Source organism: Amyelois transitella, chromosome 12, assembly GCF_032362555.1.
Source record: "Amyelois transitella isolate CPQ chromosome 12, ilAmyTran1.1, whole genome shotgun sequence".
Classification (NCBI taxonomy): Eukaryota; Metazoa; Arthropoda; class Insecta; order Lepidoptera; family Pyralidae; genus Amyelois; species Amyelois transitella.
Genome location: NC_083515.1, coordinates 4,265,455 through 4,285,488, shown reverse-complemented (window position 1 = coordinate 4,285,488; position 20,034 = coordinate 4,265,455). Strand labels below are relative to the sequence as shown.

General features: G+C 35.8%; 2 protein-coding genes across 4 annotated transcripts in view; both read left to right on the top strand.

Moving 5' to 3' along the window:
• Positions 1 to 236: 236 nt before the first annotated feature.
• Positions 237 to 5,005, top strand: LOC132902310 (uncharacterized). Its single transcript, XM_060946862.1, has one exon. The coding sequence runs from the start codon at positions 251 to 253 to the stop codon at positions 4,901 to 4,903; it is 4,653 nt and encodes a 1,550-aa protein (XP_060802845.1). The 5' UTR covers positions 237 to 250; the 3' UTR covers positions 4,904 to 5,005.
• Positions 5,006 to 16,155: 11,150 nt separating this feature from the next.
• The window catches only part of LOC106141179 (uncharacterized), a 32,953-nt gene continuing 29,074 nt past the window's right edge, over positions 16,156 to 20,034 (top strand). For all 3 annotated transcript variants that reach the window (XM_060946956.1, XM_060946954.1, XM_060946955.1), the window contains exons 1-4: positions 16,156 to 16,304; positions 17,935 to 18,004; positions 18,278 to 18,409; positions 19,750 to 19,960. In XM_060946956.1, the coding sequence (XP_060802939.1) occupies positions 16,177 to 16,304; positions 17,935 to 18,004; positions 18,278 to 18,409; positions 19,750 to 19,960 (541 nt within the window). In that variant the 5' untranslated portion in view covers positions 16,156 to 16,176. The remainder of the gene's footprint in view (positions 16,305 to 17,934; positions 18,005 to 18,277; positions 18,410 to 19,749; positions 19,961 to 20,034) is intronic.

Here is a 20,034-nt window from a genome sequence, read left to right as displayed (position 1 = left end):
AAAATCAATTAAATTACCTGTCATATCTATGCCTACATTCGATGGTTCATATGAGCATTGGCTCGAGTTTCGAGATACATTTATGTCTTTAGTTCATAATTCTAATGAAATTAGCGATATTCAAAAATTTCATTACCTAAAATCCTCAATAAAGGGCAGTGCGGAGTTGGTTATAGATTCTGTGGAGTTCTCAGCCAGCAATTATACTATAGCATGGGAATTACTTCTCGATAGATACAATAATAGCAGTATGTTAATACACAACCATGTTAAGGCCTTATTTACCATTCAGAAATTAACTAAGGAGTCGTACCACATGCTCAGGCGCCTAATTGATACAATACTTAAGAATTTAAGAGCTTTAAAAATGCTTGGTGAACCCACTGAGCACTGGGATACACTGGTCATATTCATAGTCACTTCTAAATTAGATGAAACTACTGAACGCGAGTGGGAGCAATATAAGTGTACTATTCGTAAACACAATGAAACTAAATCATCACTAAAGGTGGATGATCTACTCACCTTTCTCAGGGACCGTGCTGAGATGTTGGAAACATTGCAAGCCTCTCATAGTAAGATTAATCTTGATTCCAAAAAACAAACTACACATAAGGCTCAATGCAATGTCTCCACCAAGTCACAACAAAGTCGCACTACCTATAAGAAGCCATGTTTAATGTGTTACAATGATCATGCACTGTATTCCTGTCCAAAGTTTTTGGATGCTAATATAGACACTAAACTACACTTTATAGCTACCAACAAGTTGTGTGAGAACTGTTTACGCTCTGGACATACGTTAGAAACATGTAAGTTTGGTCCGTGTCGAAAATGTAATAGAAAACATAATACGCTAATTCATAGTGACACGTCTAATGACGCTCAAGTAATGACGCTTCATTCAAATTGCAATAATCGTGAGCCGAGAGATGTACCGACCGCGCCCGCGACCCCCGCGGTCCCCGCGGTCGACGTCCCCATGCATCGGTCTAGCACGGCACAGGTAAACAAGTCGCACATAGATAACACTCGCTATACGTTCAATAATCAATCAGTTAAAAGTATAAATTCTGTTTTATTATCGACTGCTATGATTGAAATAGCGGATAATCACAATAATTATCATATTGCACGCTGTCTTCTCGATTCAGGAAGTCAACTTTGTTTTTTGTCTAAGGATTTATGTACAAAACTTAATGTTACTTTAATACAGTCCACTTGTGAAATACGAGGAATAGGTAACTCGGTTACAAACTCAACACAGATCTGTGATGTTAAAATAAGATCGCGCACCGGTGCCTATTCTACGAGTTTAAAATGTTTTGTGTTGCCTTACATTTCATGTACATTGCCGGCGGTTGCATATGATCAAAACGAACTATTCATCCCTGAACATATACAGCTAGCCGATCCATTATTTTACGAGTCCCACAATATTGACATTTTGATTGGCGCAGAAATATTTTGGGATTTATTATGCGAAGGTAAAATAAGGTTACCAAATGGCCCAGTTTTACAAAACACAAAATTAGGTTGGATAATTTCAGGGCCTATACACAGTAATACGCACAATATTGATAGGTCTTTCCAATGTAATTTTTCGCACGCTATTGAAACACAATTACGGCAGTTTTGGGAACTAGAGGAACTGCCTAAGGCTAGTCTCACACACACGGACGACGAGCGTGCTTGCGAAGAACATTTTATTAACACTACAACGCGCACAAGTGATGGAAGGTTCTGCGTACATCTGCCGCTTCAGAAGTCACCAGCTAGCCTTGGCGAGTCGTACACTCAGGCTAAAATTCGTTTTTTAGTTTTAGAAAGACGCCTCGAACGTAATATTACTTATAAAAAATTATACACTGATTTCATACATGAATACCTTGATTTGGGTCATATGAAAAAGGTAAGTTCATATGGAACACCACATTATTTTTTACCACACCATGGTGTATATCGGGAGCATAGCTCTTCAACCCGATTGAGAGTAGTCTTTGACGGAAGTGCTGCTACTAGTAATGGAGTATCCTTAAATGACATTCAGCTTGTCGGGCCGCCACTACAAAGTGAACTATTTGATATTTTATTGCGGTTTAGACGATATAGGTTTACTGCGTGTGCAGACATACAAAAAATGTACAGGCAGTGCCTATTACATGAGTCACAACGCGACATGCAACTGATTGTCTGGCGGGATAATCCTTCTGAGCCTTTAAGTATGTACCAGCTCAACACCGTGACCTACGGCATGGCAGCGTCACCCTATCTTGCTGTTAGATGCCTCAAACAGCTGGCACTTGAGTGTACTGACCCTGATGTAAAGAGAATCATCTCTGAGGACTTTTACGTTGATGATATGATCACAGGTTGGGATGATAAACATGAATTATTATCATTTTGTAACAAGACTTCAAAGTGTTTACAGTCCGGTTGTTTTCCATTGAGAAAATGGACATTTAACTTTCAATGTGATCAGTCATCAGGTCCGTTCAGCGCAGGTAAGGAGTTAACATTAGGTGATACTGTTCAGTGCAAGACTTTGGGTTTAGGATGGTACAACACTAGTGATGAATTTTATTTTAATACGCAATTTAAGAGTGACACTAACAAGATAACAAAACGTAGTATTTTATCACACATATCTCAAATTTTTGACCCCCTTGGTTTAGTTAGTCCAATTATAATAATAGTGAAAATATTATTACAGCGACTTTGGTTATTGCAATTAGGTTGGGACGATGTGGTGCCAAGCGATGTTCTACTTACATGGACTAAGTTTGCGAACGCCCTATCGGAACTTAACACCATTCGTGTGCCTCGTCATGTTATTAACACTACTGCTACACATTCGGAGTTACACATTTTTACCGATGCATCGCAAGTAGCGTACGGCGCTTGTATTTACGTACGCTCAGTCAGCAGTGACAATAATTCATTGGTGAGACTGTTGTGCTCAAAAAGCAAGGTTGCTCCTTTGAAGCCCGTTAGTATTCCGCGGCTAGAATTATGCGGAGCTTTATTAGGTGCAAGGCTATACGACAAAGTGAATAAGGCACTTCATTTACAATTTAAAAATATTATGTTTTGGACTGACTCAACAATTGTACTAGGCTGGTTACACATGCCACCTAACTTACAAAAAACTTTTGTACAAAATAGGACATCAGAAATACATGAGTTGACGAGGGAACTTCCTTGGCGTCATGTAAGTGGAAAAAATAATCCAGCTGATTTAGTGTCCCGCGGTATGTCGCTAGAAGATCTCTCAACTTCTACGTTATGGTGGGAAGGCCCGGCCTATCTTCGCCAGCCCGATTTTAGATGCGATCTGGTGCCTTCATTTATAAATGGTTTGCCTGATGAGTTACCAGAGTTAAAATCGGGCGTGACGCTTTCTGCTGTGCCTGATAAAGTTTCCGAGTCTTCCTTGTTTCCCTTCTATAGATTTTCTCAATTTAATCGCATGAGACGCGCTGTCGCATACGTAAATCGGTTTATTTATAATTCACGCAATACTAATAACCCGCGATCAGGCGTCCTATGTGTCGATGAATTGAGAGAGTCTGATATAACTTTAGCTAGGCTGTCTCAATTGGAATCTTTTCCAGTTGAATACATGTCGCTTACTAAAAATAATTGTTTAGGACATAAACACAATTTAGCAAAGCTAAGTTTATTTATTGATCACAATAAATTAATACGTGTAGGTGGTCGTATTTCCAATTCACAAATTTTCTCGTTGGATAAAAAACATCCAATACTCATATCTGGTAGCCATCCTTTTGCTACTTTGCTATTTCGGTATGAGCACACCCGTTTGTTACATGCAGCTCCACAAGCGCTTTTATACAATTTGCGAGAGACCTGGTGGCCTATTAGTGGTAGGAATCTTGCTAGGAAAGTGGTACATAATTGTATTGTTTGCAAGCGGTTAAGGGGAAAAACTCCAACTCCTTTAATGGGGAATTTACCAATGGAACGTTTGGACGCTACTTTTCCTTTTATGCGTTGTGGTGTCGATTACGCCGGGCCAATGCTCATGCTAAATCGTAGGGGTAAAGGTTCGAGGACTACAAAATGTTATATTTGTATTTTTATTTGTTTCGTGACTCGTGCCATTCACTTGGAGCTAGTCAGTGACTTGTCCACTGAAGGGTATTTACTTGCATTAAAAAGATTTATATCCAGACGTGGCAAACCTTTAGAAATATTCTCCGACAACGGTAGAAATTTTGTTGGGCTTATGAATGAATTTAAAAAGTTTATAAATAATTGCTCATCGGAGATAATAGATTACGCAATAAGTCAAAATATCAAGTTTACTTTTCTTCCTCCATATTCTCCTAATTTTGGTGGTTTGTGGGAGGCTGGAGTGAAATCCTGTAAGTATCATTTACGACGTGTCGTAGGAAATGCACACTTAACCTTTGAGGAGTTTAGCACGGTTTTGGTTCAGATTGAAGCCGTTTTGAATTCCCGTCCCCTTAGTCCTATGTCCACAGATCCGCAAGACTTCACTCCTTTGAGCCCAGCTCACTTTTTGCTTGGCCGTCCACTTACTGCGCCTGCTTGTGAAGACGTGACTGAAATTTCGACGAATCGTCTTACTCGCTATCAACGTGTGGAACAGATTCGCCAGCATTTCTGGTCCAGATGGGCTAAAGAATATGTTTCTGAACTACAAGCAAGGACCAAGAGAACAAAGGATGATACTCCGTTGAAGCCCGGAATGCTCGTCGTTATCAAGGATGATAATTTGCCGCCTTTGAAGTGGCATCTTGGACGAATCATCGACATCTTCCCAGGAAAGGATGGCGTTGCAAGAGTGGCAGACATACGGACTTCGACGGGCATTGTCAAACGATCGTACAGCAAGATATGTCCTTTGCTCGAGTAGCAGAGAACACATTGAAAGCACGAGCTTCCAAGGCCGGGGGCATGTTGGAGCATATATACATAAATAAAGAATATTAATTTAATATTTTTACACCATTTCATAGACAATGTTTAACTTTGTAAAATTAGTTTCTGAACGACAACGCGGCGGTTGTCTATTGCATTTATATCCGTTTCCTTAATTCACAAAAAAAATCACGCTAGATCTTGTGCTCGCCATAACCTCATTTCGCAAAAATATTGTCATCAAAAGAAATAAACGGAATTACACAGGCATTTGAACCAAAGGAATCATTCATTTCAAGACCCATGCGCCAACACAAACTTTATATGGAACCTCTGAAAAATGTGCCGTGTGGTTTCCGGCACCATTAGAAAAGAAAGAATAGGACCACTCCATCTCTTTCCCATGGATGTCGTAAAAGGCAACTAAGGGGTAGGCTTATAAACTTGGGATTTTTCTTTTAGGCGACAGACTAGCAACCTGTCACTATTTGAATCTCAATTCTATCATTAAGCCAAACAGCTAAATGTGGCCTATTAGTCTTTTTAAGAGTGTTGGCTCTGTCTACCCCGTAAGGGATATGGATGTGATTATTATATGTGAAAAATTATATGCCAATAAGGTTAGAAATTAAACTGATTACTTCAGAGGGTTAATGCGTAGAACATATCAAAGTGGCCGAAGAAAAAAGAAATCGAAATAAAAGCTATCTGATAATGAAAAAATATATCGACAGAAAAGTACAATACCGCACTTTCTTTAATTTTCTAATAAATTTTATACAAAAGATCACACGTCGCGAATAATAAAGAAAAGAAAATCATTGTTGATGGCACTGATAAAATGGGAAATAAGTACTTACTTATATAAAAATGTTTTTCCTTTGTGTTTCAAATTGAAACGAGTGGAATCGCTCATATCTGATAAATGGGGTTTATTTTGTTTACGTGGAAAAACGACCACAACTGATGCATTTCCATTTCAATAAAGCTTAAATGGAAACCTGATAGCTCGTGAATTACAAATTAAAATGCATTAATGAAATATAGATATCAAAGATTTTGAGGGTAATAAAAAATTTATATTTAAAATAACTTTATTGAACATTAGGTAACATATATTTTTGGTATGGTGAATGCAGAAAAATTAACAACACTAAGATTTTTGCACATTTAATAAAAATTTAATTGTCCTGTGATTTTGTTATTTAGGTATGCACTCTCCTAAGACTGCTTTAAAAGCTTAAGTAAGAATAGGTTTTCATATGACGTAAATTGCAATTCTTTTGTTCTTTTGAGAATTACTTTTTTGCCCGAGAGAAAGATTTCCGAAAGTACGTACTATCAGTATTCTTTTTTTCCGAATTTTCCATGAAATTAATTATAAATAGACCATATGAAATACCGCCTAGAATCACAAAGACAATAAACTAAATTTTGAACAAAACCGAGATTGGCATACTCCATAAGTAAAGCCCGGAATATTGTCGTTAGACTAATAAGCATTCCCACCGACGGTGGAACAATAACCGGCGCATTTCATAGTAAATAATAAAGCGTTTACGAAACAGCTTTCTTTGACGTAGCAGTCAAAGCTGGGTGCTAATTAGCGCAGGCTGCAGATGGAATGCCTGCGTGCATACGGTGCACTTTGCGACTTTTTGCCGGTTCAGTCGCAACGATTGTTGTCACTTTTTTCTATAGACCTTTTGATGCGTTGATTGTTAAAGCGTATTTCTCGGTATTAATTTATGTAACAGAAACGAAAATAGAAGTGACTGGTTTACTGATTTATCAACGCACACTCCAAAACGCTGGGTCTAATGATTTGAAGTTTAGCATGTTTCTTTTCTGGTCATGTGGACTGGTGCCGTATGATGATATTTGTATTATGTTGTATTTTTAACATGTAAAAGATTTGAAATAGAAAAAGGGCTGATGAAACGATTCGGTAATGGAGTTGATGTATAATTTAAATAGTTGATGTAGTTATGTGTAAAATTCAGTTTTGGGAAGAGAAAAAGGCAAAGCGTATCACATTAAAATATATGTTATAAACCTTGGAGTAGTATTCAAAGGTCTTATAAGGCCTGGCTTTCAAAGTAAATACCTTATGGATATATTTCAAAAGAGAGTCAGCAACAGATACATTACTTTTAAGGCACTTTACCATAAAAAGCGAATGTTATTTTAAAGTTCAAACTAAAAGCCAGAGCGCTGAGCTTCTGACGTACTCACAAAAAGCTTAAAGCTACAAAAAGTTCAGGAAATACTAGCATAGAGTTTTACTCTTCGAAAGTTCATTATATTTTTTCATAACCGTACGATATATGTATATGGTCACTTTTTTCTAACTTCCTACATCGTGCACGATTTCTACAAAAAAATATGAAATGCTATTGCATATATGGTACCTATGTAGCGTAATACGTACGAGGCGTTGATACTTTTCAAGGGTTAGTAAAATCATATGATCACATTCCATATCCGGACATAGGTTATATTTCATATAATAAAATAGTAAATGATCGATGTCTGTACTTAAAAGATATTCCCAAACAATCTATAGGGGGATTTATATATGACCAACAGAAGACTTTGATTTTTAAAACTACTGTATGTCTTTCTGGCTACATATTTGTACTCGAATCACTTGTACTCGTAAACTATTATTGCTCCGACTTAAAAACTATCTTATATATGAAATTTTCGTGTCACATGTTCGTTTTCGTAATCCTCCGAAACGGCTTGAATGATTCTCATGATATTTTGTGAGCATATTGAGTAGATCTGAGTATCGGCTAACATCTATTTTTCATACCCCTAAGTGATGAGGGTTTTCCCCCCAAAACTTTTTTAAAACTAGAAATGACTTAAAAATTATTTATATGGTAAAACAATGTTTGCCGGTACAGCTAGTAAGTATATAAATTTCCTCTCAATCATCAGGTTACGGGAAGGATCAGATATTTTTATTTAGTTTGTCAGATGTTGTATTACAATAAATTGAATGAGAGACCCATTTCGTAGTCCGCTTTGTAACGAAGAAGTTATTAAGGTTTAATTGATTGCGATTGTGTCGCGTTTATTAGTAATGCGCTTTGACACACACAATGCTTGCAGTGAATATCTGTTCTCTTTGATCACGAGTCAGTCGCATAACTCGTAATGGAAGTGTGGAAATTTATGGAGCGGAGTGTTGTGGGTTTGTGCATCGAATGTGAATGTGAGGCATTTAACAATCTACGTATTAGTTCAATTGAAAATATGGTTGTTTAGATTTCATTTTGTATCAGAGGCAGATTAACAAAGAGTGATCGCGGGGAAAAATGGAAAAAATGGTTGTCCAAGGAGCTACAGTTTAAGAGTTTATTGTTTCCGTGTAGGTAATTTGGTGTAGGTAATTACCTAATTAGGTATTATGTCTTATGACTCTTTTCTGAGTAACTCTTTTCTGAGAAATCTGCACAATCACTCACTATTCTATCACTTTCTGAATTGCTCAATTTTATAATTGAGCAATTCAGCGGAACGTAGTTTTGTTTTTTTCGCGACGTTTGGCTCTGTCTATCCCGTACGGGATAGAGATGTGATATGTTTATATATGTACATAAAGCAAACAGAACTATAATTTTAATTTTTTCATGTAAAACTTTGTACATATTATGCTGAATTTTGTAATTAAATTTTATGAAAAAATCTTTAAAAGCTTTGTTACTCATCAATATTGGACGAAATTAAAAATTCCTTTCATAAAAGTCCAGTTGAGTGGCTCAACTCGTCCGCCGATCTTTTAATCTCTTAATTACATGAGTGCGGGATGCGCGAGGATTTACCGGAATCACAGAGTAGTGAAAAGATAAAGGGAAATGATGTTTTTAGGGTTCCCGATGTGCGATGAAATCATGAAATATTTCAATGTGACAATGTAATGTAAAGCAGTCTGTATTTGTGTAGCGGAGACAAAATAAATTCGTATTCGTATAGTAAATTTGCTGAAATAATTATTATATTTGCACTGGACTAGAGATCCTACCTACTTTTCCAAGACTTTGATTTTCTTATTTTAAATAACAATTGGAACTTTTTGGTTCTTTGATTAAGGAGTTCGTAACAACAAGTTTCTTCTCTCCCTTATCTTTTCATGTTTTCATTTGCTGTTATTACTTAGGCTTGGCAGGCCCAGGTAAGTTTTCTATCGTTTCCCTCTTAGTTCTTTTTTTAAGCACCTCTTTGTGTCCATTTGCTTGCATATAGTATGTGGTGATATCCAGTAAGGATTTATCAACATTCTAAGCTTCATATGGGAATCAAGTTCTTTTATTTATTAGATTTATTTTATTTATTAAAATAATATATTACAATTTGATATAAGTACGGTTGAACTTCTACACAGTCGATGTTTTTTGACACAAATATTCATTCAAAATGGATGACCACCCGCCGCCCATGAATTATTCTTTCGTGTAAGCTTATATGCATATTACGGGAGCGTCCTACGATCTTTGAGGCATGAAGGGTGGAATTTGTCACGTAACTCCTGGTTCTTTGGAGAAGTACTTACCCTAATAACAATTACTTATTCAAATTATTTTTGCACTTTTAAATAATTTTTTTACATAAATATATACAAATAGTCACGCATTGCGGGGTAGACAGAGCCGACAGTGTTGAAAAGACTGAAAGGTCACGTTCAGTTGTATGGCTTTATGGGATATTTGAGATTCAAATAGTGACAGGTTGCTAGCCCATTGCCTACAAGAGAAATCACAAGTTTATAAGCCTATCCTATATTCTTCGCGTCTTTATCCCTTATGGGGTAAATAGGGCCAACATTCTCGAAAACACTGAACGAAAAGCTATGTTGAGCTGTATGTCACAATGATGGTATTGAAATTAAAATAGTGACAGGTTGTTAGCCCATCGCCTAGAAGAAGAATCACAAGTTAATTAAGCCTTTCCGTTGAGTGATTTTTACAAAATGCACGGAAAGAGATACAGCTGGCACACAATATGTTTTACAACGCTATCAGACCCGCATGGATGCGTCTTACCTACCACAGACAGAAAATGTGCCTCTATGCGCATCATGCATTATTAATGAGTAGCTCAATGTATGATGAATAATGAACTTATACTATAGTCTTAGTTATGTGTATCTGTATCATTGAAAAAGGCGAGCATAACCAGTCAAGTAGACGCACGTAAGGGTGAGGTAAAGAACAAGACAGGATAACTTACAGAAAGTATGACGAAATTCAATGAACGTTGTCAAGATAAAAACTGTTATGCTATAAAAATAAGAGGCTGCCGGCAGTTCCAGTAATTTCCGCATCTGAATTTGAAGTTATGGCACTGTTTTATGCGACTCGCATTGGATACTGACACTTTTCCTAGCACCTGAATTTATAGTATGAGAAGCTTAAAGATATAGAGAGCGGTGGAAGTAAAAACGAGTACATTCCTCATTTATATTTGCATGCTTTTGTACTTGAAAGGAAAATGAATTCTTAGTTTAGCGCAGTGGCAGATTGTTAGCCACCGAGTCATAAAGATCTGGTTTTAAAATACAACAGGAATTCAAAATAATTGAAATTACATTAATTTATAAGTGACAACACTTAAACAAAATAGGATGAAAACAATCATTACGAGGGATAAATCCGATGACTGGAAATATGAAATTAATAAAGTACCTAAAAGTACTTTATTATCTTACTAGCTGTGCCTGCGACTTCGTCCGCGTGGAATAGTTGTTTTGGGCATCATTGAAGCCCTCAAGGATGCTCCTTCCACGTTTTTTTTCACATTTTCTATTATTTCTTCGCTCCTAATAGTTTAATAGTTGCATCTAGACGTTATATAGCCTAAAGCCTTCCTCGATAAATGGTCTATTCAATACAAAAATAATCTTTCAAATCGAACCAGTAGTTCTTGAGATTAGCACATTAAAAAAAATAAACAAACTTTTCAGTTTTATAATATTAGTATAGATAAATCTAAATGCCTATTTAAACTAAAAAAAATACTAATATTATTATAACCAGAAATATGTACCCACAACTTACAAAAGAAAAAGAAATGAAAATAAAGTTGAAACGCCTGTGCAATACTGTCATGCCGTCGTCGGGTCTTCCCATACTCCCTTAGTGGAGTCGGAGTAGATTGGTCAGGGCTTTTGGCCCTCTTCAATGGCATCATCGCTGCCTACGACTGTAGGCAGGTCGATGGGGCGGCCGTGACGGCCTGGGTCTTCACGTCTTCATACACTGGGAGTTCCCATCAGCGGCGGCGTCGTCACTGGTTGACGACGTCAGCCGCAAGGCAGCGAGGGGAGGGTTTCACCCGACGGCCCGGAGGGAGCGGAGTGCTGGTGGCTGTGTGATGACGCGTCCGCCCTCTCGAATATCTAATAGTTCCTCACGTAGCGCGGGGCTCCGACGACTGCTCTGAGACTTTGGTTCTCTTGGGCTCTGAGTCTTCTCCTGTTGGTCTCAGAGCAGAATGCGTACCACGCCGGGGCCGCGAACGTGAGGCGGGATCTGACGTACGTTTGGTAGATCCCGAGCTTCGTCCTCAGGGGGAGGCTGGAAGAGAGAACTGCATGAAGTCTCCCCCTGGCTGCCTTGGTCATGAAGCTTGCGCTCGCCTCCTGCCTCTTTTATACCCTGCCTCCGCTAGCCGCGTCGAGCGCGGCAACCGTTAGGTACGCAAAAATAATCCTTATAGCATGATTCAGTATTTACGCGCGGTGGATTGTTAGGGTATTTTATTTCATGTATAAGTTTGGTGTTTCTTTACCGATTTCGATGATTCTTTTTTTATTGAATAGGTACTTATATTAACTTTTAAGAATTATGAATGAGTGTGAGTGTTATTGGTATTATAAACATCAGAGTAAAGAAATATAATCAGAAATCTCCGAACTGCTAAGCTATTAGGAATTACACGTGCTATTGTGAGTCAACCATAAAAGATAGACTTATGCTGTCTTGGGATATTTTTTTAATAATTTTATGTAGAATATTTCCGTTATACATGGTTTTGCTGTATCTTTAACCATTAAGGCTGCACACGCGACGGTAGCTTAAAAAATCAAGTAACTTCTCCCGTTTTCCCAACATTTCCTTTCACTGCTCTTCTCCTAGTGATTGTAGCGTAATGAAAAGTATACTATAACCTGCTCAGGAGTATGAAGATTAACTGTACCAAGTTCCGCTAAAATCCGTCAAGTAGTTTTTGTTTCTATAAAGAACATACAGACAGACAGACAGACAGACAGACAAAAATTTTACTGATTGCATTTTTGGCATCAGTATCGATCACTAATCACCCCCTGATAGTTATTTTGAAAATATATTCCATGTACAGAATTGACCTCTCTACAGATTTATTATAAGTATTAATTAATGATTAGTTCGAAAATATTTTTTAACGAAATAACTAGTTGGCCATGCGTTACAATGTCATCAGTATTTTGTTGTCACTATTAAGAAGCCAAAATAAATTGTAACTACATATTAACCATGATGCCTCCGAGGTATATGAGAAGTGCTAGTATGCCTTCATTGGGCATCAGCTCCAGGTAAGACATAGAAGTTTCGGGTTAAAATGCAAATATATATGTCTGTCAAAAAGTCATAATTCCCTATTCATTAGGATCCATCCCCTCCACGCAAAAATGAGTGGGTTATTACGAAAAAGAAGTCTTCGATTATGACCATAATTCTCTGTCACGATACCTACATATTAGGGGGTTTTAAAGCAAGGCTGAAAAGGCATTGTTTGATTTTAGTTACACCTTAGACTTCACTTGCTAAATCAGGCAGATTAAGGTCAAACTCATAAAAAAAACAGTCTAAGCAAAGTGACCGCATACTGTAATACAAATAACTCACCTTAATCATATGAACATCGGTAACAGCATGAACTGATTGCAATTTGGTACTTCTTCACACGCTAATAAACACTATGTCTGATGCGTGCCATATTTAAGTATAATTCAAATGTTTTTTAATAGGTGGCTCCACGGAAAGCACGACATCTAAATTTTTTTCAAGATGTATCCAGAAATTACTCTTCCTAAGTCTAACCACACTTTTTGTTTTGGAGAATTCGTAGGAGATTCAAAACTTAACTATAACCTCTATAAAAATGTAATTAACAGAAGTCTCTTCGGAGCGGTTGATGGGCACCCTAGCCGTGTGTCTCTACAACAAGGGGTAATGCCGGGGGTAAATGCCGAGAAAAGGAGAGGCCAATTTCTTTGGGAGGGCAGAATGAGGGCCGTTACTTTTGCAGTATTGAATCTCCCGTGGAATGTGTGGTTTCAAGTAAGTGATCTATACATATAATAAAACAGTAAAAATATTTTGTCTGTATATTTAGTATTTCTGGCTGAAATGGATAGAGGGACACTTAGAATGAATAATAGAAAGCAAAAATATTTTTTTTTAATTTCTTGTCTGTCTGTCTGTATGTATGATCACGATTATCTCCGAAAGCACTGAACCGATTTACTTCAAACTTTCACCAGTTGCTTTGTTTTAACTCAGAAAAACATTTAAAGTTTGTTTCATCAAAATCGGTTCACTAAAAAAAGTTATCGACATTTGAATGAACTCAAGGCATGAGTTTGCCTGCAAATAAGTTACGAAATTTGCAAAATTCAAAGTCATTTATCATTATACGATGGTCCAGTGGTTAGCGCGTGAGACTCTGAAGTTGGCGGTCCAAGTTCGAGTCCCAACAAAAAAAAGATATAATTTTTTTATAAAAAAAAAAATTATTTGTGTTTATTTGAATATTTTATTTAAAAAAACTGAAAATCAAAATACCACATATAATAAAACGGTAAAAATAATGGAAACGGATAGAGAATTTTTTTTTACATTTTTTGTCTGTCTGTCTGTATCTGTATGTATGTATTATTAAGATTCAACTCGAACTTTACGCGGACGAAGTCGCGGGCAACAGCTAGTCTGAAAGATCTATGTTTAAAAAGGGGGAATGAATTTATAAAGATACTTCTGTGGACTTTAGCAAGTTATTACTAATCATAAAATAACAAGAAATTTTTCTCTTTTATTATTTACATGATTTCATTATAATATTAACTTTCATTATAACTAGCAAAAGTGTTCTTTTATCTCCTGAGGTTAATCCCGGTTACTTCCTCACTTTTTTGGAGAGGGAACCGGGGTACACCTTTTGACCATGATCTAAAAATATGCCGTATGTTTCAAAATCATTAAACCTTAGTACGATTCGTTATATTACATTATGGCTTAATGTTTTAAGCTAATATATAGAGACCCGTGTCGCAAAGACTGAAAGGCCATGTTCAGCTGTATGGTTTAAAAATGGAATTGAGATTCGAATGGTGACAGGTAAGCCTATCGCCTATAAGAAGAATAACAAGTTCATAAGCCTATCCCTTAGTCGCTTTTTACGACATCCATGGGAAAAGATACAGTGGTCCTCTTCCGGGAACCACACGATTCATGGTAGCTAATAAACTGAACTTTTCTTGCAGACCGTTCTCCTTCTGATGATTGTCTACAAATACATCGTTCATTTGTTAATCGGATACTATCTATCAGTGTCCTCTTGTTTCCTTCTGGACATGTCTATGCACGTCACCGAAATAGTATTCCTGGTGGATGTGATCGTCCACTGTCTCCACACCTTCTGGCCTGCAGTTCGAATGCACATGAGGATATATAGAAGAAGTCTGTTCTTTTTAACGGTGGATCTTATAACTCTTCTCCCGATTACTTCAGTATGTGGGTATAAAGTTTGACGCGTACTTCAATTTAAATAAATAGCTTTCTTTTTTAGACTATCTACAGATGTCATTTGGTATGTTTCTTTCTTTCTTTCTTTTCTATATTATGGCTTCCACCGGACTTTCGGTGATTATTTGGTATGTTTAAGATTTCAATAAGTTTGATATAACTGGCAATATATTTTTTTTCTATTGCTTATGCATGAGTAAAAAGCAACAGTTTCCTTGCAGTCAAAAGATTTGGCGCCCAATATTTTGAATGCCTTTTTGCCTTTTTTCGCCTCTTACGATATTAATAGCCAAAATAGCGTGAGCCCACTCTACTCTTACGATAGAAAATCTGTTTGTATAATAAAAAACCTTATCAAAATATTATTTTATAAAAAGCGGATTAAATGTTCATTACATTTTGTAATAACTGCTAATGGCGTTCGCATCAACATAAAACTAATTACGAGAGCTATGTTGTTCGTTACATTAATTTATAATTTAGCTAGTTTAATTGTGAAGTTACAAATGTAATATTGCAGGACATGACATAGGTTTTATTTCTTCTGACTTATTAACTCATAAAAATCAAGCTTTCATTGTGGTCTGACAGCAAAAATACATAAAGTAAGCAAGTTGCGTCTGTTTAGTCCATTGGCTTATTATTAATAATTGAGTCGATTTAGACATAGATCGTAAAAGTCAATTACAGAAAGGCATATAAACTAGTGACTCATCATTATTTTGGTGATCTTACAACCTTTTATCCTACATTAAAATTTCAATTCCATTATCAAGTCATCCAGATATATGTGGCATTGGTTCTTTCTACACTTTTAAGGATCAAGACGTAATTCGTGTTAAAATTATATGATGTAACTATTATTAAAACAAATTAATAATTTTTATTATCTTGGTTATTTTATTATGTAACATATTTTCAGTAACGTACAAATCCGGTTATGAGGGTGTCGTCAGATGGGGAAGATGGTTGGCAATTTGTCGTATCTATAGAATTTTCACGTATTTCAAACAAACTAACGAAAAGGTACGAATAAATGTAATATCAAGTGATCATATATGTAGATTTGCTTTAATAAATTTCAGTGTCCTTAAACAAAATAGGTTATTCGTCAGTCATTAGTCCAAGAGCTAAAAAAATGGCGGAGGGCTATCAGCTGATCGTGGCGTTTTACAGAATGACATCTCTATTCCCGCCAAAAGTCTGTATTTAAAATCCATTTTAAATAACAAAAAATCTGAATAATAAAAATGCTTTAGACGCTGAGTTAATACAAGTGTTAATGCATACAATGTAAATCATTTGTTTAGGCCAGCAGATGTTAAATATTTAACTGTTTGATTTATTGAATATACTTCTGAAGAAGATAGTACAAATTTCCTCCTTACCCTCATTTACCTGATGCTATATAACTGGTCAACAGGTGCAAAACGGTTCTAGAAAGATACTATATTTGTTGGAAAACTTGGTGTGCATGTTGCTGACTGTGCATTTAGGCACCTGCCTGTTATTTCATATACATACCAAAACAGACGACAAAGAGTCTTGGTATAAGCTGGGTTTTCCAGAATTCGTCAACAGCCATAAAATAAAGTTTGACAAGTAAGTATATTTTTTCTTAATTACACGTTCTTTGAGTAATGCGACACCTTTCTCGCTCTTATTTTCGACTCTATTCACTATTTGTTCTGTCAGCCCCGTCGAAAGAAATTACGAAGGAAGGGATGTTTTTGTGAGTTAAAAGTGATTTTTTATCCAAGATCAATGTTAAAAATTTGACTTTTTGCTGCTGAGATTATAGTGATGAAAACATAAAAACATACAATAAGCCCATATAAATTGTACTTACTTGGTATCTATAAACTTCATATGCACTCTGCAGTATTCTCATAAGGAAGACCATAAGTTTGAATATCTTTCATAAATCATTTAATTTATTTATTCAACTTTGTCTGCAGCAAAACAAAGTACCTACAAAAATATTACAATAACAATTAACATTAATTAATACTTAGGGAATGATGAAATAAATTATTGCAAAATTAAATTAAAAGTAGAGTGTGTTACTAGATTTTCATTAGAGAAATATAATTAACTAAAGAAAATATAATTAAGATTTAGTTTAACCTAATTTCATCAAGATGAATATTACACAATTCGGCCTTAAACCATTATTTGCAGATGTAGCGCACCATCGGGAAGACTCATAATATCCTTTATTATAAGTCCCTTGGGGATATTGTTAATAAAATATTAACGTTATTGCTACATCGTTATTTGTTTAATCTGTAAACGTTTATTACGCAAGGTAATGAAAACTTACTAAATAGGAATCTCAAATAACCAATAAATTCATTAAAAGACCGGTCGACGTTTAATGAATTGGTTAAAATTTGGTAAATTTTGTCATACTTAAGGCCTTGTCGAGATATGTCTTTTTATATACTAAATAAGTACAGTGGATAACAAACTGAGATCAAGTAAATTCAAAGTAACTGATAAACATGGAATAATTTGCACTTCATTCAAATATTCTATATAAAACACTTCAATAGATATTTATCTATAAAATTGAATTTGATACAAAGAGCACAAGTAATAAACTTTCTCTCTTGACCAGAGAATTTAGAATAACATGAGACAATAGAAATGCCATATATATCGCTTCAAGTAGAAACTATAGGAAAGATATGGGGTTGTATTACATCGTACGCAGTTTGTAGAGCGTAAAGCAGTCGTAAAGTTGCTTGTCGGCTTCTATGGTCTAATACAATTATTTTTAGAATAATTAATATTTTTTGATTAGAATTTTATTCTATGCTCTAAACGTACTAAAGCAGAGATTTGATTAAAAATCGAGAACTTGATTTAAAAGTACAAAGGGTAACAAAGTAATGAACAGGAGTGTGTAGTAGCATTTTATGTCCTTTGAATTGCTTCTGCAACAGTTGCAATGGACACACAATTGAAGTCTGTAGACGTACTTGGACGCTTTCAACTTTTTAACTTTAAAGTTTAATTATAGTTACCTGAATTGTGTTGCCTAGATTTTTCTTTAAATTAATTACGATTTTATAAATCTTGATCATAAAATCATTTTCATAATTCTGCTGAAGATGCAACGGGCAAAACGCGATAGTGAGTAATAGTAAAGGCAGTAAGTAATATTAGGAAGAATGTTTCGTAGAAACTTTTTTATGTGATATTGAGAAATGTAAATATTATTTTACAGTTATATGACTTGTTGGTATTACTGCTCCTGTCGTTTGTACAACGTTATTTTTGGAGACGCTTTCCCTTTGGCAAGTATTCAAACGAAATGTACTGAAATCTTATCGTTTTCATCCTTTTTTTTTATTAAAAGTTTATCAAAGAAAACTAAATTTCAACCAAATGCTTAGTCCCTCATTTAGTTTAGTTTTGATAGATATACTTTTTGTAGAAACTTTTACTTTGAATAATTATTACACAAACTAATTATAATATAATAAAAATTGTCATTTTGCCTGAGTATGACTATGAAATAACTCATCGTTTGAATAGAAAAATAAAACAAATTTAATCTTTAATTTCAGCTTGATGCCGACAAATGGCTAACATCTTTTCTCATGATAGTCGGCTACGTGGTTTTTCGTTTCCAGTACATTGGGATTTTAACCTGGGAATTAGTATTGGAAAATTCCCGAAGGTCGCTGTTCGTAGATCAGGTATAAATCACAAAAATATATTTTTTACATAATACTCAAAGCATTTAATTCTATTACCAATTGTGCCGTGTGGTTACCGGTTATCTTATAACAAGATCTTTTCCATGGATGTCGCGACTATGGCACATTAATGTAAAACAGCTTTATCGCGATCACATATGGGTCAGATTTGCCTGCAAAGGTTGCGAAGATCTGACTTACCCAATCCAAGATCATGGTGAAAAGATGCATCCCAGGCTCCTTTCAAGGTGATGATGTGACCGAAATGAGTAAGAAGTTTTATTTTTAATGCGTTGTGCTCACATTTGGATTAAAAATCTTCAATGTATTTTATTATTGTTCTTCTCTTTTTACGAATGTATTAAATATTTTTATGACCAGCCTTTGCCGGCGCCCCATGTAATTTTAACTGTCTGGCTTTATTAATGTCAGAAATTAATATACAACACCGTAAATCCCCACACAAAACCATCTATTGCGCTTCTAAAAAAACAAAATTAAAATATGAAAAATGGTAAACACGAGAAGCTTTAGTAAATAAGACGCGTATTTCATCCATTTATACCGGGAGAGCTTACGCAAAAGCTATTTTTATTGTAAGGTTTTATGAGAAAAAACAAGCAAACTGATTGTACTCAGATAACTATCAAATGATGAACTACTTAATTACTGGATGTGTAAGCATAAAGGCGACTAAGGGAAAGGCTTATAAACTTTGGATTCTTTTTGTAGGCGATGGGCTTGTAGAAGGATTCAAACGACACGCCACAGGCTAGCAACATGTTTTTATTAGAATCTCTAATAGTAAAATAATAAATATATATGTATAAACGGGACAGATTACACAGGTTGAGTTAGCCTCGAAGTAAGTTCGAGACTTGTGTTACGAGATACTAACTCAACGATACTATATTTTGTAATAAGTATATAGTTGAAGATCCAAGACCCAGGCCAATCAGATCCGTTTCTCATTATGCCCTGGCCGGGATTCAAACGCAGGACCTCCGGTATCCCAGACAATCGCACTACCGCTGCGCCACAGACGCCGTCAAAAAATGTGTCTGTGGTCCAACGTTGGTGAGGTAATACAGGAGAAGGCTTTGTTAAAAATTATTTAAAAAAAGAACTTTAAGGTCATGGTCATAGGCGAACCCTTCGCTCCTTTTCCAAGAAAATCCAATCAAGACCAACGGCAGGAGGATGAATTTGATTGATTTATATTGCAGGAATCTTAACAGACTAACATATTGTTTTTTTTAACCCTATATACCAAAATCTATGTTCCAGATATTTCCAGTAGATTGTCCTACTTTAGATCCAGAAAAAACTTTCGTTTTCAGTACCACCATATGGTTAGTTTCCTCAAGCTGCGCAGTGCTCCCACGTGGTTGCTGGACCAAGCGAAGGAATATAAGAAACGGCTTTGGACAATGAAAGACGGCGTGTTGTCCTGTAACGAACTGCACAAATTACCACTGGCATTGAGGATGGAACTCGTGTTTGATATCAACATCGTGCATTTCCATAATTCTCTGCTATTTAGAGACGCAGGTACGCAGATTGAGGAAGAAGTATTCTTACTTCATTTATACCAAGAGGAAAAGTAAGCTATGTATTAAAGTTTA